At 49.5% G+C, this 17,679-nt stretch overlaps 6 protein-coding genes across 6 annotated transcripts; 1 reads left to right on the forward strand and 5 right to left on the reverse strand.

Annotated features, from left to right (window-relative positions):
* Positions 1-153: 153 nt before the first annotated feature.
* On the reverse strand, positions 154-2,484 carry B0J16DRAFT_414850 (FAD-linked oxidase-like protein; the record flags this gene model as incomplete). The annotated part of the gene is made up of 5 exons (XM_046133479.1): positions 154-931; positions 1,010-1,408; positions 1,468-1,686; positions 1,746-2,145; positions 2,170-2,484. The coding sequence occupies 5 exons, from the start codon at positions 2,482-2,484 to the stop codon at positions 489-491; spliced, it is 1,776 nt and encodes a 591-aa protein (XP_045983150.1). The 3' UTR covers positions 154-488.
* A 1,797-nt stretch (positions 2,485-4,281) lies between these two features.
* B0J16DRAFT_355860 (ribosomal family S4e-domain-containing protein) lies at positions 4,282-5,311 on the reverse strand (the record flags this gene model as incomplete). The annotated part of the gene is made up of 3 exons (XM_046129438.1): positions 4,282-4,630; positions 4,760-5,182; positions 5,298-5,311. 3 exons carry the CDS (start codon positions 5,309-5,311, stop codon positions 4,282-4,284), a joined length of 786 nt encoding a protein of 261 aa, XP_045983151.1.
* Positions 5,312-5,852: 541 nt separating this feature from the next.
* B0J16DRAFT_134885 (uncharacterized protein) lies at positions 5,853-8,056 on the reverse strand. Its single transcript, XM_046121791.1, has one exon. The coding sequence runs from the start codon at positions 7,653-7,655 to the stop codon at positions 5,961-5,963; it is 1,695 nt and encodes a 564-aa protein (XP_045983152.1). The 5' UTR covers positions 7,656-8,056; the 3' UTR covers positions 5,853-5,960.
* A 132-nt stretch (positions 8,057-8,188) lies between these two features.
* Positions 8,189-10,676, reverse strand: B0J16DRAFT_341887 (L-Aspartase-like protein). The gene is made up of 3 exons (XM_046127858.1): positions 9,890-10,676; positions 8,665-9,688; positions 8,189-8,614 (listed from the first exon to the last, which is right to left on the reverse strand). Exons 1-3 carry the CDS (start codon positions 10,263-10,265, stop codon positions 8,425-8,427), a joined length of 1,590 nt encoding a protein of 529 aa, XP_045983153.1. The 5' UTR covers positions 10,266-10,676; the 3' UTR covers positions 8,189-8,424.
* Positions 10,677-10,727: 51 nt separating this feature from the next.
* B0J16DRAFT_267593 (uncharacterized protein) lies at positions 10,728-13,989 on the forward strand (the record flags this gene model as incomplete). Its single annotated transcript, XM_046123449.1, has 4 exons — positions 10,728-10,789; positions 10,855-11,293; positions 11,836-13,058; positions 13,107-13,989. 4 exons carry the CDS (start codon positions 10,728-10,730, stop codon positions 13,987-13,989), a joined length of 2,607 nt encoding a protein of 868 aa, XP_045983154.1.
* Positions 13,990-14,457: 468 nt separating this feature from the next.
* B0J16DRAFT_135008 (uncharacterized protein) lies at positions 14,458-16,667 on the reverse strand. The gene is made up of 2 exons (XM_046121792.1): positions 16,085-16,667; positions 14,458-16,025 (listed from the first exon to the last, which is right to left on the reverse strand). The coding sequence occupies exons 1-2, from the start codon at positions 16,546-16,548 to the stop codon at positions 14,927-14,929; spliced, it is 1,563 nt and encodes a 520-aa protein (XP_045983155.1). The 5' UTR covers positions 16,549-16,667; the 3' UTR covers positions 14,458-14,926.
* Positions 16,668-17,679: the final 1,012 nt, after the last annotated feature.

Here is a 17,679-nt window from a genome sequence, read left to right on the forward strand (position 1 = left end):
AGGGGCTTGGTTGCATGCGGAAGTTTTGTTTTGTAGAACTGTGCAGAAGATATTCGCAGTGGCAGTCACCAGAAATTTCTTTGCACCTTCCTTTGGTTTGTGCCAGCTGAGTTGCCTACGTACCTCTAGGCACCTAGTAGATGACGGAGAGAAATCGCCATCTGCAGCTTTCCGCTGATGTTTGTTGTTTGGCTTGACAGTGCATATAGCATCTACTAATGCAACAACTGAACTACCTAGTAGGTACCTGGAGATCACAAAGATTCCGACAAGTACAAAGAGCCTTTCTATGAAATACCTAGGCAGATCTCTATCCTGAAGCAATCAGTTGCGTCTGGGCTCTCTCTCTACACTCTTAGGCCTATGGTACCTGGGTTGAGATTGCCTCATTACACGGTTACACCTTCCCGTCCGATTGGGTACACGGCGGCCATAATGCCAAATATACGTATATTTCAATTCCGACAAACTGACTGTTCTTTCTCAACTCAAGCCAAGTCCTTCACTATACGGTTTGGTGTCACGGCCGTGTTTGCTCCAGGATACGCAGTCTTCTCCCATGGCACATCGATGATTTTCCCAGGGTTTAAAATCCACTTGGGATCGAATGCCTTTTTCACCGATGCCATAACAGCCAGAGTCTCTGGTCCAACTTCCCAGAGCAGACTCTCCTTCTTTCCCCATCCGATGGAGTGTTCTCCTGTACAGGTGCCATCCATGTCAAGCGCGCGCTTTACCATGTTTTTGACACAAGCTTCAACCTTTTGGCGCTCACCGGGTACGTTCTTATTGTACATGATACTCTCATGGAAGTTGCCATCACCAACGTGGCCGAGGATACTAGCGAAGAGACCGAGCTCGTCCATCTCCCTCTTGCTGACTTCTATAATGTCAGCTAGGCGACTGAACGGAACAGCTACATCAGTGCTCCCTGAAATGATCATTGATTAGCACCCTATACGAAAGGATGGCATTGGCTAGCATAGCAAAGCAATGGAAATCGACTCACAAACATCATCACCACTCTTGCGCAAAGAAAGCATAGACCAGAGCGATTCTTTCCTGGCAGACCATAGTAGCTGTTGCTCAGCAGCATCCCGAGCAAATTCGAAGTTACCACCCTTGTTGGACGCAGCAATCTTTCTCACCCTGCTGATGTTATCTTTCACTCCCTCTTTAGTTCCGGAGAATTTAAAGAAAAGAGTAGGTGATTCTTTCCATACTCGAGGTTTCGTGGCACCACCAAGGTTGATGACTCTCATCTGGACTTCATCCATAATCTCCATGGCCGCAACAGGAATTCCCGTCTGCATAACTCCAGCAGCAGCGGCTGCAGCGTCTCGGATGGTGGGAAATGTGACAACAGCAACCGAATACTGCTCCGGTATAACTGCTAGCTTCAAGGTGGCTATAGTCGTCAGCTATAGACGAACTTCGGCTTTGTGGAAGCATTATCGTGTGTCGTACCTTCTGTGATGATTCCCAGAGTACCTTCGGAGCCAACAAACAAACTGTTCAAGTTATAACCAGCTGACGACTTGCGTGGTCTCCTCCTTGTCTTGATGATACGCCCGTCAGAGAGAACGACAGTCAAGTTGATGACCCAGTCCTTCATCGTGCCATACCTAACGGCGTTTGTGCCAGAACAGTTCGTTCCTATCATACCTCCTATCTTTGCGGATGGGCCTTTAATTCTTTCGTCAGTTATCAAATATGCCGAGGTCTACGCAGGGCGCGCCACATACCAGGGTCCACAGGAAAGAATAATCCACTGTCCATCTGTAAGAGTTTGGCGTTTAGGTCCTGCCAGCCAATACTGGGCTGCACGACAATATCCATGTCATCCTTATTGAACTGGATGATTTGATCCATATATGCAAAGTCCACACTGACTCCTCCATACGGGGCAGAGAAGTTTCCTTCCAAGCTTGACCCTCCAGAGTAAGGGATGATGGGAACGCGATGCTCATGGCAAATCCGGGCTATCACAGATACTTGTTCTGTTGTCCTAGGGTAGGCCACAGCTACGGGTAAGGTGTCAGGATTGACCGTAGACCACTCAGAGTATCCATGCGCCAGCAAATCCTCTGGGTCTGTTGAGATGAACCCTTCTACGCCCACCTCTTCCTCAATCCGCCGAATAGCCTAATTCCACAATTAGCTCATTACCATCATGGTGTTCCTGGGGCAATTTGCCTTCTCCATCTCAGATATATTAGCATACTGAGGCTCAGATGGCTTACTCCAGGAGGAGTTAACACCACCATTCAAGGTAGCAAGCCCCCATCCAAGGACTCCTGCTCCAAGTGCAACTGCAAGGACTTTGGATTGAGACCATCCCAAAGCCTGGTTTGCTCCATTCTGGGTAACGCTCTTTGCCTCCAGGGCATGAACACGAGGAGTGAGCCGAAGGCCTCGTCTCCCATTCACCCTATGAGCTTGACGGCTCAACAGAGCTCTAGTGGTGGTTCTGCTGACAAACATTGGATGGCGTTCAAGTCGTAGACAGCTTCGTTGTAAACAGCCTAGGCCCCCAATCGGAGGTATGTGGAACCAATATCGATATGTTACCCGAGCTCAAACTCTATCCTTTTTCTAGAATAGATGGTAAACTCCGATGCGTCAATGTTTTCCTCAACCCTTGCGAGCAGTGATGTTTGCCGAATCTAAGCGAATCTGTACCGAAATGCCGAGAGCAAAATATGAGATAGAATGAACAGGACAACCAGAATCCTTCGTCCCAAGTAACAAAGTGTGGGAGATAACCACCAAGAGAAAGCCGGAACCGAGACGACAGTGATGGGGCTGGCTCTCACTTATAAGGACCTAGTCTCAATAAGCATCGTGGGGCAACCAGTGAGTGAATCTTAGCTCAAAGGGTCCTCTTCTACTACGTGGTAAGCGTTAGCTTCGCTGATGCAATCCCGATGACCCCATTGCCGTGCCGAAGAGAGTAGAGAAATGACTCTCCGTCGCTGATGAACGCTTGCACAAGCAAAGCAACTAACAAACTAGGTAGTTAGGCAGCATGTCTATCCAACATGAACCTGACTAGTTTGGTCATATAGCGGGTCGAGTGCTACAAAAGGTGACTGAGCACACGATCCATCATCATTCATAGGCATACCCAGGTGTTGTGCGTGTACGCACTTGCCGTCGCCTACCTATGTACCTACTCGAGGAGGAGAATACGGCATACCTACCTAAATCGCTGAGCCTCAACCAGCGAGTTGAAGTGAATGGCATTGCTCCCCACGCATTAGACTCGAATACGCACGCCCAGATGCACATCGCAGGAACAATATGCATGAGGCTTGCATTGTCAAATCGCAGATCCGACAAGCCCAGCCATCATTCAGCACTGCATAGCATAGCCGATGAGAATCTGACGGACAATGCAGTGGGTGCAGTTCTCATTAGTCATGCATTTCCGACCCTGTGAGTAATTACGACTCGGTGTCCTAGAACGACATGGGTTTTCCCCGCTCCCCAAACTTGTTAGACTGCTGCCCGGCTTGCTGGCCGAGCCAGCAGTTTCACAACAGAAATCGACTCGATTTCAAAGTGTGGGAGGAAGGTGTGGAGAGAAGCGTGGAGGGGGGGAGAGCCCATTTAGTTATACCTACCTGGTATACATAGGTGTTTGGAAGCTCAGCGGATCAAGCAGCTGGCTTAATGAAGAAGAGTTGGACCACCAAAAGCAGTAGCTACCTTAGGACCTAAGGTGGTTACTTGGATATATAGCAGTCTAACAAGAAGTCAGGGTACGGTCTGCAATACCAAGGTGGGAGAAAACATCCATGAGCGTTGACCTGATTCTGTCATTTCTCATCGTAACAATCACATATGCTCTTGATGAGCGTGGGGTGAGCAAGGAATACGAATGGGACTTCGCCCACGTCCGACACACTGTCCTACATCTTGGCCAGTGAAACAAACATATTACTACGTATACTCAACCTTACACATTCTCAGATCAACTGACCACTTCCATGTGTGGTATACGAGATCGTCTTGATTGTCCTCGTTTACAACACATTCGTCAGTGCAGGCCTGCAGGGCGGGCCACAAGTGGTTGAGATAACATCGGTCATTTGCAGTCACGGAACGAGGGTAGCATCTATGTGGAATCGACACTTCGTATTGGGCTTAAATTCATCTTTTATCGTAGCCTCTTGAGGGCTGGCTATCTCCAGGGTAGTTAAAGCCGCAAAGCAAACGTCAAATCCGAGACTCCAGACCACATGCCATTTTTTACCATTCCTATCGCAAATCCACAATTTAGTGAGAGATGGCGTAAGCACGTCGGCGGTCACGCTCCTCAGCGATGGTGAGCTTGACACCCTTGCCCTTGGGCAGAGAGATCCAGGGCTTGTCCTGGCCAATGACGAAAACGTTGCTCTCACGGGTGGCGAAGCTGTTGTCAATGGCATCCTTGACGTGGACGATGTTGAATCCACCGTCGTGGCGCTCACGGTGAGTGATGACACCAACACGACCCATGTTACGACCACCGGTAACCATGACGACGGCGCCGGTGTCGAACTTGATGAAATCGGTGATCTTGCCGGTGGCGAGTTCAATCTTGACAGTGTCGTTGACCTTGATCAGAGGGTCAGGGTAGCGGATGCTAGACAATCATGGTTAGCAAAGATTTGGGAGGGTACATACAACCGTCAAATAAAGCTCCTGTCTTGTCGGGTGACTTGAATCGACCAAAGCTTGATCCAACGGCTGAATGATGTCTGACAGAACTCACGTTCGTGCATCGTGCGTGACCAAGAATGGGATTCCACCGCGACCAAGCTGGACACGCTTGACCTTGCCCAGCTTGTACTCGGCCTCCTCAGCCTGGATTCGGTGGACAGTGAATCGACCCTTGGTGTCGTAGACAAGACGGAAGTTCTCGCCAGTCTTCTCGATGGTGATGACGTCCATGAAGCCAGAGGGGTAGGTGGAATCGGTGCGGACCTTGCCATCGACCTTGACAAGTCGCTGCATCAGGATGGCCTTGGTCTCGCGGTAGTTGAGAGCATACTTGAGTCGGTTTCGGATGAAGACGATCAGGGGCATGCAGTCGCGGAGCTTGTGAGGACCGGCAGAGGGCTTGGGAGCGTAGGTGCCGGACAGCTTGTCAAGCAGCCAGTGCGAGGGGGCGCTGAGGCGCTTCTGGTGCTTCTTGCTATTGAAACGGTCAGATGCTGAGTTTCCAACAGCGGGACGGCGGGAGAGAAGCCCAAATCATATTTCGCGTTTACAATCGCTGCAATGATCGTTCTTCCTGCTGTTATACTCACATTCCGCGGGCCATGGTATCGGTTGGCTGGTTTGTCGGCGGTGATGAGGAGGATGGACGAGGGACCTACTTCACAAGGAACAAATCTCGAGGATAGGATTGACCACGCACTTTTTTTTTTCGCTAGTGGGGGTTCATGCCCTAGGTGAATTTCGAGTTAAAAGTGGGGTCTTTTCCAATCATGTGGCCCACTTCAGAATCCAATGTGCCTGAGGTACTAGTATCTTTAGGTATGCCTTTCACTTATGATACATGGCTCTGTTGCCAATACCTAAAGCCTTGATCTTTGCATTCGTATCCGGAGCCGCTTTGGCTCAGTCTTATTGATATTGGCGTGCTCAGAAAGCAACCCGTCTTTGGTGTTGTTTTGATGTATTGTTGAATTTGCTATCACACAACATTTTCTCTGCCCGTGAGGAATCCAAATCATTATTCCTCCAGGAACCATGTGATACCTAAAGCCATATAAAGGAACGACATTCAGCGCGTGCTTGGTGTCCTTGTCCAGAGCCGTTTGTATCTTTCAATCTACCTATGTACGCCTGATGCCAATGCCATTGAAACAATTTCCCCAACTCCTGTCCTGTCAGGACCCTCATAATCTCTTGACATAACGACATGTTGTTCATCGTATAACCCGTACTTACTCGGCTCGACTCTAACACTACTTTCTCGAGTGATGTGTCTCGTCCTTGACATGCCTCTTTTGTGGAGCATTACCGTGTGGAGAAACACTGGCAACACCATCGACCCCGAAGCGTGAACTCGCTGATAAGAGCTTGGCATCGTCAAGCAGCAGACGCGAGATATCCATTTCACCGCCCATAAAAGGTACTGGGCCCTCGCTAAAATCGAATGCTTGTGCTGTTCCCAGGCTTTCGTTGGCATCCATCCTTTGGTGGACAGTCCATCGCGGGAGATCCTCGCGTGCTGCTGATGTGTTCATCTGTGGCTCCAGTGTCGTGCCCTTGGATGCCTTGAACGAGTTCTCGATGGAAATGCTTACATATGGCTCCATGAGAGCATTTCCTCGTCCCGTCTCTTTGGTTTGGAAGGTACCTTTCTCTATGCGTTGATAAACATCTGCATACTTATTACGCACCCGGTCTCTCAGATCTGTCGGCTGTCGACCGGAAAGATGGAAGCGTGGGTCCCGTTGAATCTTGGTCCACGCAGGGCCATGGATGTTCAAACCTTCGAGGATTTCCGTGTCATCCTGTTCAGTAAAGGGTCGTCGTTCGCGACGGCGAGATTTTTTAAAAGGCCCGTGGATACCAAGCTCCACAAGATCCTCCATCTTCTTGCGATGCGCGCGGCTTTTCTTCTTTTGGGGGGATGTATCAATATCTTGCTGTAAAGTTGAGGCGCCGTCTTTTGCTAGTGCAACATCTTCATCTATCAATATCTTTTCCAAGTGAACGTCTGGTCTACCCTGATGCGGCGTCTCTCGACCAGACCATTGTGGCAATTCCGCATTGAGCGCCCTGTTGGATTTGCGAAGCTCGTCGGGACAACAGGTTCTGAATCGATCTTTGAGGTCTCCAGCTGTACGGCCGTTGAATGTAAATTCGGTATCCTCGAGAATACTTGTCCATTTTCCCACCCCATGTCGATTGACACCTAACAGGAGATGATTTGTCTCTTCCTCTGACCATTTCCTTCTTGGCTTAGCAGTCCGTTTCCGTGCCTTGTTGGCAGTGAAGTCTGATTCGATTTCTTGAGACGGCTGTGTAAACTCTGGTAGTATTTCCGGCAGCACCTTCATCTGAGAACCATCATTATTATCGAATGATTCAGATGAAATTGGTGGGAACAAAGCAGCATGTGGCGGAGGTTCGTGAAGTCCATTAATGATCGGTGGCATGACCGGCGCTTGCTGGGTGGCTTTCTGCTTTTTGAGAGGTTGCGGAAGCTGTACAAAATCATCCTTGACATGAAGGCCGCGATGTCGTTTCTTGGTCGAAGTGTCGTCGGGAGCCTCATGGTCATCATCTAGGATTCGGCTTATCGAACTGGTAGATTCTGCAACTTCCAAATCGCCTGCAACTACACGAAATGGAAATGCACCGGACGCTGACGTGAATTTTCCATCTTGGCCCGCTCCCTCTTTGCGATGATCAAAAGCAGCATCATCGGTAGAAATTTGTATGGAGCCACCAGCGCTAACAACAGACTGTGTATCGGGTCCCGGTCTATCGCCGCGGTGGTTGGTATCAAGCGGCTCAAGTGGCGGCAAAGATCGATCCGCATTCGTAGTAAAGGAGAGAGAATGAAGCGGAGGAAGATCAGTATGACTATTCTGCGGCTTCGTCGGCTCGTTGAGCAGATGGATCAAGCGCGGCTCGATTGTGGCCATCATGGGCTCCCGAATATCGGTTGGCACATTGAATATGAACTGGCAGCAGTGAAGGATGCACGCTGAAAACGATGGTGGGGCGAAGAAGAGGTCATGCAGTTGCCGTTGGCAAGAGATAGAACTTTAGAGCATCATGTTGATTAAGTAGGTAGGTAGGTAGGTATGGACGGGGACTGTTTACAAAGAGTCGAGGTCGCAAATGCCTTGGTATGGTCTCACTTGGACAGTCCACACCTCTCCTGCAGTCAGTTGCAGTTACAATAGCACGTGAAACCGCCACATAATGAAGCTTGTCATTGGCAGGAGGAGGGTCCATTGCTTTCCGCACCTAGGTTAGGTACCTGCTAATCTGGGGTACTGCAACTTACTGTACAGTTGAGTGACCCCAATAGGTATTACCGGTGTTTTCCGGCCATTCTTCAACAAAAAATGAACGGTGGGCTCCATAATATCAGTCCCTCTCACATGCCAAAAAGGAAGGGGGGGAAAAGAAGATTTGCTCAACACTTTGAAGCACATGAAAAAAAAAAAAAAAGCAAATCAGCATCAACGCTTGCCGTCATCGTGTCTGAATTATGAAGTTTTTTTCTTTTATTTTATTTCAAGACACATATTAGTTATGTCTCTCATGTGCTGGAATAACATTATGGACGTTGGTATCCTAGATATATGGAGATCTATGAGCGCTTTTATTTTATTCTCCCCCCTTTTAATACACAGCATCACGATCATGCAAGAGATCGGACAGCTTTATGTTATATTTTCAGAGCATTCAACCCTTGTAGGGGCTAGGGCCCACCATCAACTCGGGCTTGACCAAGGTATCAAACTCCTCCTCAGTCAAAGCCTTCAGCTCCAGGGCACTCTCCTTAAGGGTAAGGCCCTTCTTGTGAGCGTTCTTGGCCACCTTACTAGCCATGTCGTATCCAATCTTAGGGTTGAGGCAGGTAACAAGCATAAGACTAAAAAATTGATCAGTGTTGGTTTTATGCTTGGTTGGAGGGAAACTTACGACTCCTTCATGATGCTGGCGATCTTCTCCTCGTTAGCATTGAGGCCGGCAACCAGGTTCTTCTCGAACGAGCGCATGCCATCGGTCAGGAGACGAGAGCTGTGGAGCAGGTTACGGATGACCAGAGGCTTGTAGACATTGAGCTCAAACTGGCCGTTCATGCCTCCGATGGTGGTGGCAACGTGGTTACCCATAACCTGGGCGCACACCATAGTCAAGGCCTCGCACTGAGTGGGGTTGACCTTGCCGGGCATGATGCTGCTACCAGGCTCGTTCTCGGGCAGGTTCAGTTCACCAAGACCACAACGAGGACCGCTACCAAGATATCGGATGTCTTGGGCGATCTTGGTAAGAGAAGCAGCTAGTGTGTTGAGGGAGCCATGAGCCTGGACAATGGCGTCGTGAGCAGCGAGAGCTTCGAACTTGTTAGGAGCAGTCTTGAACTCAGTACCAGTCATCTTGGTGACCTCTTCAGCAATGGCCTCGGCGAAGCCCTGGAAAGTGTTGATGCCAGTACCGACGGCAGTACCTCCCTGAGCGAGGAGTCGCAGGTCAGGCAGCGAGCTCTCGACACGCTTGATGCCAAAGTCAAGCTGAGCAACATAGCCAGAGAACTCCTGGGCGAGAGTAAGAGGAGTGGCGTCCTGAAGGTGAGTGCGGCCGATCTTGATGATCTTCTTAGCCTCAAACTCGTCAACCTTCTTCTGGATAGCATCACGCAGACTTCGGAGAGCAGGGAGGAGCTCGCTCTCGATGTCGAGGACAGCAGCAATATGCATAACAGTAGGGAAGGTGTCGTTGGATGAAGCGCTGCGGTTGACGTGGTCATTGGGGTGGACGGGCTTCTTGCTGCCCATGGTACCACCCAGAATCTCAATGGCGCGGTTGGAGATAACTTCGTTAGCGTTCATGTTTGACTGAGTACCGGAGCCAGTCTGCCAAACGACGAGAGGGAAATGATCGAGAAGCTTGCCATCAGCAACCTCCTGGGCAGCCTGTTGGATAGCGGCGCCGATCTTAGGGTCTGCGAGATGCGGTCGTTAGCCACCTATGTGTTGATCTAAAACTCTCAAGAGCCCATCCACACGGATGATCCAGTAACTCTAGCTAAGACGGTTTTGCAGCTTAGGCAGGAATGCATGTGTAAGTCTGGCTTACTGCCGTGTTCACAGCCCGCACTGGCATAATCCGGAAGAAGGAAGCGTGTGTTCTGGTTGCAACTCACCAAGGCCGTATTGCATGTTGACAGTAGCGGCAGCACCCTTCAGAATACCGAACGCCTTCACAATGGGCGGGGGCATGCGATCCTGAGGCTGGTTGATACGGAAGTTCTCAAGAGATCGCTCCGTCTGGGCTCCCCAGTATCGGTCGGCGGGGACCTGGATCTCGCCAAAGGCATCGCTCTCTGTTCGTGTTTGGGACATTCTGACTGAAGTGCTGTGAATAGCTCGGGAGAGTCGAAGACCAGCGACTGAGGACTTGCTCTGGAGTCGCAGCTGCGGGGCAAGCGAGCATGTGGGCGTTGCTGCTTGGGAGACCCGAGGTAGAGCTGACTTCATAAGACCCGAAGCGGCAGCGCGTCCCGTGACGGTTCGAAGCATGATGGGCAGTTGGCTGGCTGGTGACCAATTGGATTGTCTTGGTTCGATAGAGCTTGTAGGATGGTTGTTCGGGCGCAGGATGCCGGAGACGTCGCACAATTGCACGAAGATTTGAATAGTCGGAGAGAAGACCAACTATTTTGTCCCCGCGCCTTCGGCTGTTGGGTTTTAACGGCTCAGCTTTAGCTTGGACTCTGGAAACACAGTTCAAACAGGAAAAAAAGCTCAAACACTGGCCGGTTATTCGCCGGACATCCTTGGCCGGACAACGATGCTGGTCATGCTCCGGTCCATCCCGACCGATGCCGGAATTCGATGTCGGTCAGTAGAGCTCTTCCTATTGGTTGACCATCCACTCGGCCGAAGCTTCTTTCTGGGGATGCGGAAGATTCACTTATCAGATCCGTTCTAACCTGACTTCAACTTCATTTGTTGCTTGGCTAATACACCAAATATCCAATCATGGCGTCTTCTCTTCCAACCTTTCCACGTATAGTGTTTACAATCATTGAGCCAATTTCCCTGTAAGGAGCTACGACTTTATAACCCCTATGCCTTAACTATCTTACAATTCACTTACATACAACAGAGTCGTCGGTTTTGTTGGTGCCGTCATTGACCCAGCTTGGTTCATCAATGAGCAAGTACCTCAAAGCAAAGAGTTCGGTGCTTCTGGAAACAGCATCATAGTGACATGGCAGTTAGGGAACCTTTATCTATTGCTAGGGTTTCTTGGTATCGCGATCCTGTCAACGACCAATGAAACCAAGGTCGTCCGGGCATATCTCATTGCTCTGTGGCTAGGAGATGTCGGCCATATTGGTTTTAGTTCTTATGGGCTAGGGTGGGATATGTTGATGAGTCTTCCCAAGTGGAACGCCACGACTTGGGGAAATATTGCAATGACGGTAGGCCACAGGAACAAATTCCGTGCTGCAGGCAGGTTCGATCATTTACTAAAACTTTCTCAGTTATTTCTCTTCTTCACACGCACAGCCTATCTTACGGGGCTCTTTGGCAAGGAAACTGTGACGCTTTTTGCGCCTAAAAAGGACATGTAGTAGTTACAGGCTTTTCTTTTTGTAATCGGCCGTGCCGTACATGTATACAATATACATATCAACCCCATTAATTAGTTTGCATGTTGTTGGAAGAAAAGGATGCTGCTATGTAATCTGTGACGTTTTCGATATCACTGCAGTACCTACGCAGTGGCTTTATTAAAGTACCTAACAGTACATAGCATCTTTCCACTGGCTAACTCCTTAGCCCGCATGTACTGTCAGGTATTTGTACCTGTATAGGTGGGGGCTGTTTGAAGTCACTAACTCAACTCGAAAAGACAATGTCCAAACACCAAACTTAGAGCCTTGATTCTTGGTATCGGGTTAGGGTTAGGGTTAGCGCTTATTGGCCAGTTGCAGGTTCAACTACAAACAACGCGTCACGTCGCGAGGTTCTAGGAAGTGGCCCAGACATACCCACCCATATTTGTGAAGACAAAACATCAACACCCATAGCGCCGCCTCGCGTACCTGTTAAAGACACGACTTCTGCATCTCAGCGTTAGAGGAATAATATGCGTAGCACTCGAAGTAACGACCCAGCGCCGGCCGCAAGAACAACACGTGAGGGCCGTGTTTCCCAGACAAAGCCACCGGCATCAATCAAGCAAAATAGAGTATTGCAGACAGATCCAGTCGCTCGTCGTAACGCACCACTTTGGGCTCGAAGAGACTCCAGTATTGCAACCAACCCAGTGAGGCCTGACGATGAAACCGAGTTTTTCGAGGATGAGGACGATAAAAGCCAGCATGAAGAGCCTGAGAACCAGGATGGAGTGGCCAATATACCGAGTGAAGAGTCTGACTATGCTCCGGATTTTGATCCTGAGACCCTGAAGAACCTGAAGATCTTGGAGCAGAGTGTCCCGGACTTGGCCAGGGCCGCCGATAGTTTGTACACGTACTTGCAGCAAGAATCACTCAACGATGAAGTTTTTCAAGGGTGCCTGGACATGAAGAGACGCGCTTTCTATAATTTACGGAACGACTTCAAAGAGCTTGGACAACCGTGCGAAGGCGGCTTCGTTGATTTTGCAAGCTTCATAGCGGTAGGCTCTACGCAACAGCAAAAGCCTCTCGTCGCTCAGATCGCTCGCGTCAATACGGTTATAGCTTACGACGAGATCCACGATGTTGAGGATGGCGAAGCGTCGGAAATCTTCACTTTTCTCAAAACGCTCAACCAGACTTTCCCTGATTATTTTATTCTCGATCCTGACATGTTTCAGCATCCGGAAGTCATTTTGAATCTGCGAACATGGCTGGTCGTCGAGGCCATGTCACGCACTGAAGGCGAAAGCAATGCGAATGAACTTCTTGTCGAGTTCTTCTGCGATCCTCGGAAAATAGAGGAACTCGATAGTTTTGAGGAGAAGAAGAACTATCCGATGCTTCTAGCAGGACAATACTTTCGCGAACTTGGCGCCAGTCATGATATTAACGCCGATGAGCTCTGCTCAACGCGTATAATGGAAATTGGCCACGCTATCAAAAAGAAAGGGAAAGGCAGGGCAATCGCGCAGCTGACAGAGAAATATCCCCTTCAAGAGCTACTCATCAACCTTCGTGCCGCCCTCGACGCAATGCACAAAGTCTTGACTTACGAAGAAAGCGTGAGAGCTGGCACTCAGCCACCGTACCCTGATCAACAGATTATAGTCGAAAGCCAGAGTGATGTCTTTGGTTCCGAGTCCCAGTCTATTATTCGCGCAGAAACCGAGGAAGTAGAGTAAGTTACCATGCTCCCGGACGGAGTCAACAACTAACTTAGCATCAGGCCCAGTCTCTTTGTGAATAAAAGATCACTTCTCGCTTTAGAACGTGGCATCCGAGCAAGCAGTGCCCTCTCTCCTTCCAATGAACAACTTGTCGAAGCTCGGTCAAGCGTTCCTCGCGACTATCATGAGGATTCGAACGCCGACCTTATGCGTAGCTCGTTCCCTCCTGCAAGCTCTTTCCGCTTGGTCACTGAAGGCGGCAAGGATCAGCATCGAGGACACAAACGACCGCGAGATCTAACAGTAGAAGACGATGACGATGATGCTTTTGAAACTGATGACCGCCGCGTAGATCCAGCGAAACGCGACGATTTGAGACGGAAAATGCCACCACCACCCAGGCCAGAATCAATCTCTCGACCTCCTCCAAGACGTGTCCCCGTTCCTACATCTCCAAGGTCTGTGCCTCCTACCATCGTAAGGGAACCTTTTCAGGGATCGGCTCTGCAAGCGGTCGAGCGACCGTCATCCTCCTCCATAGGCCATTTTGAAGCCCTTAAAATAGCAGCATCACAAAGGAGGAGAGAGGCACTTATGGCAGATCCGGAACGACAGGTTTCAAGACAACGCGTTCCATGGAGTGACAACGACTCTCTGTTGCTCATTGAATGCATTAAAGAATGGGGTGTTCGCTGGTCAACGATTCAATCCCAAGGCCAACATCTTTTTGAGCATCCCCGAAATCAACAGGCCTACCGTGACAGAGCACGCAACATCAAGACTGAGCTTCTCATTCTGGACAGGGTTCTACCCCCAAACTTCAACGACGTTGCTTTGGGGAATAAGGAAATCATCAAGATCCAGTCTATTGGGAAGAACCCTTATCGAAAGGAGGAGGATATCGATGCAGATGGCAACCCTGTAAATACTGAGCTTAGGTGAATCACACCATCATGCCTTTCGTAATATACAGGAAAGGACTGGACTGTGGGAATAAGTTCGCAGGTCTACTGTTATACTCCTGTGGCTTTGACTTTAGAAAAAAGACATCAAAGAGGGATGCACTCACTGGAACGCGAACAGCATATCTGAGTGTTTGTTTAGGGATAAATCATGTTACAGTGTATTTCTAGGAAAAATAACTAGATAAAAACAACGTCCTCGTACAGTTATAAACCTAGAGTGTCGCAAACACATATTCTTTATACATTTCCACGACTTTTTTCCGACTTTGCAGTCTAGAGAAGTCATTGTGTTTCAAGTCATAGTAGGTGATGGAGCCGATTACTCTTAGGTTCTCTCAGCCTGCGAGCGAACGCAATGAACATTTTCTGAATTGCGAGTTCAAGAATGAATCCACGAGATATGGCATAATAACCATTAAGAATGAGGAATCGAAGATGTATTCTTATTTCGGATCACTGACACGAATGTCGCTGTTCAAGAATTCCTTCTTCTTGGTGCAAGGGGAAAAGTAAAGGAAAAGTCATAAGCAAATGATTGAAGTTCCGACTTTGGTCGTCCGTTGGTCGAATAGTCAAGAGGCGTATAATTGGGAGGGTGTGGTGTCTCACAAAAAGGGGTATCAGCCATAAAAGCGAGTTACCGCAATGCCTATATTCATAGAACAATGCTGCTCTTCGCGAGTTTAGAAAAGAATTCATGGTAACAAGGGGTATGCTGCAGATTATCTGGGAATTTGCAAAGCGAACAGGTAGCGCCAGCATGATGAGAAACGATGATCGCAGGTAGGCGTGTTGTGTCCGTGTCGCATCAAGCAGAGACACGTCTTCACTGGGGTATGTCTTGGAAGAAACCAAGGCAGCGTGCGCCCTGGCTAAGAAGGCAAGGCTCAAGCAATGCCGTCTTCCACCTATGTTTATCGATGGCGGTAGGGAATGTCCTTCTGCTTGAGGCGGTTTGTTCTCCATCCCTCATACCACTGCTCCCGACTAGCTTCGCGAAGCTCAGCACGCCATTCGCTAAAGACGGCCTCTTTAAGTCGCTGGAAGTCACAATGTTCTTCGTTGTAGGGATCGGCGAAGCCCCACGGGAACTGTCGACCAACGACATCAGGCTCATACAAATCAGGGCTGATGATAGAAAGTGGCAAGAAAGGGATTTCTTCTTCCTTCTCTTTAGCCTCCTCTTGTACTCTGTGTCGACGAATGGAGCTGGTGGACAGTCTCTTGGAGCTTGGTGAAGCTGCTGGGCTTTCTCGCTGGCCTTGTAGAGGAAGATCTTGGCTCTCGGGTGTTTGCGCACCATCGCGTCTGTTTTCGATGTCGTCTTCCTCTTCTTCTTCGGTGATTTTCTCGGAGGAGAAACTGCTACCATCTTCATCGTCGAGGCCAAGTGCCTCCAGGGGATCCAGGCCAGACTTCTTAATACTATCCCAAACACTTCGCTTGAGGACATTCATATGTTTAGTGGTGATTGTGTCCGCCTTAGCAATAACAGGAATAACCGTTGTCTTCCCCTGAAGAGTGCGTAAAACTTGCAAGTCCAGGTCTTCGTCCAGACTGCCGGATACACGAGCGCCCAGGTGACCGTTGTATTGGCCATTAATGGCTGGGTTTCTCGCTGTTGCGATGTTACGATCTAGGCGAGAAGGGTCGAGAACAAGAAAAGTCGCATGTATATGGGTATCTTGCACACCGGGTGAGCGCACAACCTTCATCTCCTCGGCAAAAGTCTCCTCGAACTTGCTCTCGAGAAAGGCCGACATCTCCCTAAGCTGGAGGTCGACGACATTGCTCTCCAGGCCCTCCGAGTCCCAGATAGTGAGGCCGACGCGCTCCCCGTCAATCTCAGTCTCGAGGTAATGAGGAATGAAGTTTCCAGAAGGAATGTTGCGGCTCTGGGGTACCTCATCGTCACCCTTCTTAGCCCGCTTCTTGGGCGGAAGAGCAAGTGCTGTTTTGAGAAATTCAAGGAAGGAGGTTTTGCCAGAGTTACGGGTGCCAATGACAAGAATACTGACTATCGTGTTAGTGGATCATAACATTGCAGGCCGACCATAGACACAGAAACTTACTTCAAAGGTGTTGGGTCTTTTCTTCTGCGAACGCGACGAGGATTATTGACCGTGCTGATAGCACTACTGGCATAGCTGTAACGGCCACGGTTCGTCATACTCTCAGTTCTGGCATATGGATCAAATCCACCATTGGGCAACGGCGGAACAGGAGGGCTGGCTTGCGCAGCAATCCCATAGCCTCGTGCATGTTCAGCTGAGGGCCGGTATGAGTATTCTGCCGATCGAGGAACATTGGCTGGCGATTCGGGGCGCAATTCGGGGCCAAAAGAATTGGAAAGCTGTTCGGAATGGTTGGCGAATTCTGGCAATTTGGGAGCGATACGAGTAGAGGCCTGGCGCTGGCGTTCAAGCTCGGCCTCTCTAAGGGCCTGCGCCTTACGGCCGCCTTTGCCTAGATCACCACTTTTACTGCGTCGAAGCAACATGCCGAAACTGGTACGGCGAGGCTGCTCGTTGTTCATCCTCTGGGGAGAAGATCATGAAAAGGAAGAGAGCCGCGATCAGGAGATGACAACCAGGAGGGTATGAACGGACGGCGCGAATGAGGTGCGGAGCACGTGGAAGCGGCGGGGGACTAAGACGGAAGGATGGGGCAACTACCAAATGGACGACTGCAAGTGAAGTCGAGAACAAATGGAAGAAGCTTGGGGGTGGATGAGCGGGAACGATCGAGAAAGTGGGAGGGTGGGCGTACGATTGTCAGCGTTGTTCGATAGTTCGAGTACCAAAGCGTTTTTGGCAGCTAGGACAGTTGCAGGTAGGTAATTCGGAAGACAATGAAACAGAGCCCTGTTCGTCTGAACGAGTTTCTGTCAGCGACAGATGATTCAAAGAATTGGGGGGTAGTACGTGTACAGACCAGTGCGTATGTACCTTACGTAGAACAGGATGAAGCGCAATCATAAGAATCAACACTCAAAACGGGTGGCCTCGTGCACACCTTGTGTGGAGAGCCGCCCAGTGTCGGTAGTGGATGTTTGAGATCGGTGGAGAGTCGGGCGTCAGTCGAGGCGTCCGTTTAGAGTAACTTCTAATTTGCAAAAGGAGGAATGAGTCGTGCTGGGTTTGCCTGGCTTGGCCCTGGTCTGTTTTATTTGCTTGAGATCGAAGGAACAGGATTGATGCGTGTCTGCAATGGATAACGGGCAAGAACCAGAAATGAGAGACACTTTCCAGGGAATTAAGGTCGTTTCGAGTGGGAAGGGGTATTTGATTGGCTACGAATAAAGTGGTGGAAGGACGAAAGCGGCACTGATGGGAGTTGAGATTAAGAGCATGGGTGAACAAGCATTGGCCGACCTTTAAGGCACAACCTCAGTAATGGATGTCACCAAGAGGCAGCAACGGACCATATACGAAAAAGAAGAAGAAGAAGAAGAAAGTGCTGTGACTCTGGGGAATAAACAAGCGGCCATATCTCCGTTTGCTGAGCGGGACCTATCAAAGAAATGAAGTTTGAGTGTAAGATAAGTACAGCCAACCATCCGGTGTGGAGGTGATATCCAGTGCGAAACATTTTCATAGTCCATCAAAACAATTGAGTCTGGATCCGTATGTATGCTTGTAGTTGTTTTAGGTTTCATTACCGCGAG

This window comes from Fusarium flagelliforme, assembly GCF_020744385.1.
Source record: "Fusarium flagelliforme strain FIESC 12 MPI-CAGE-AA-0113 chromosome Unknown B0J16scaffold_4, whole genome shotgun sequence".
Taxonomy (NCBI): domain Eukaryota; kingdom Fungi; phylum Ascomycota; class Sordariomycetes; order Hypocreales; family Nectriaceae; genus Fusarium; species Fusarium flagelliforme.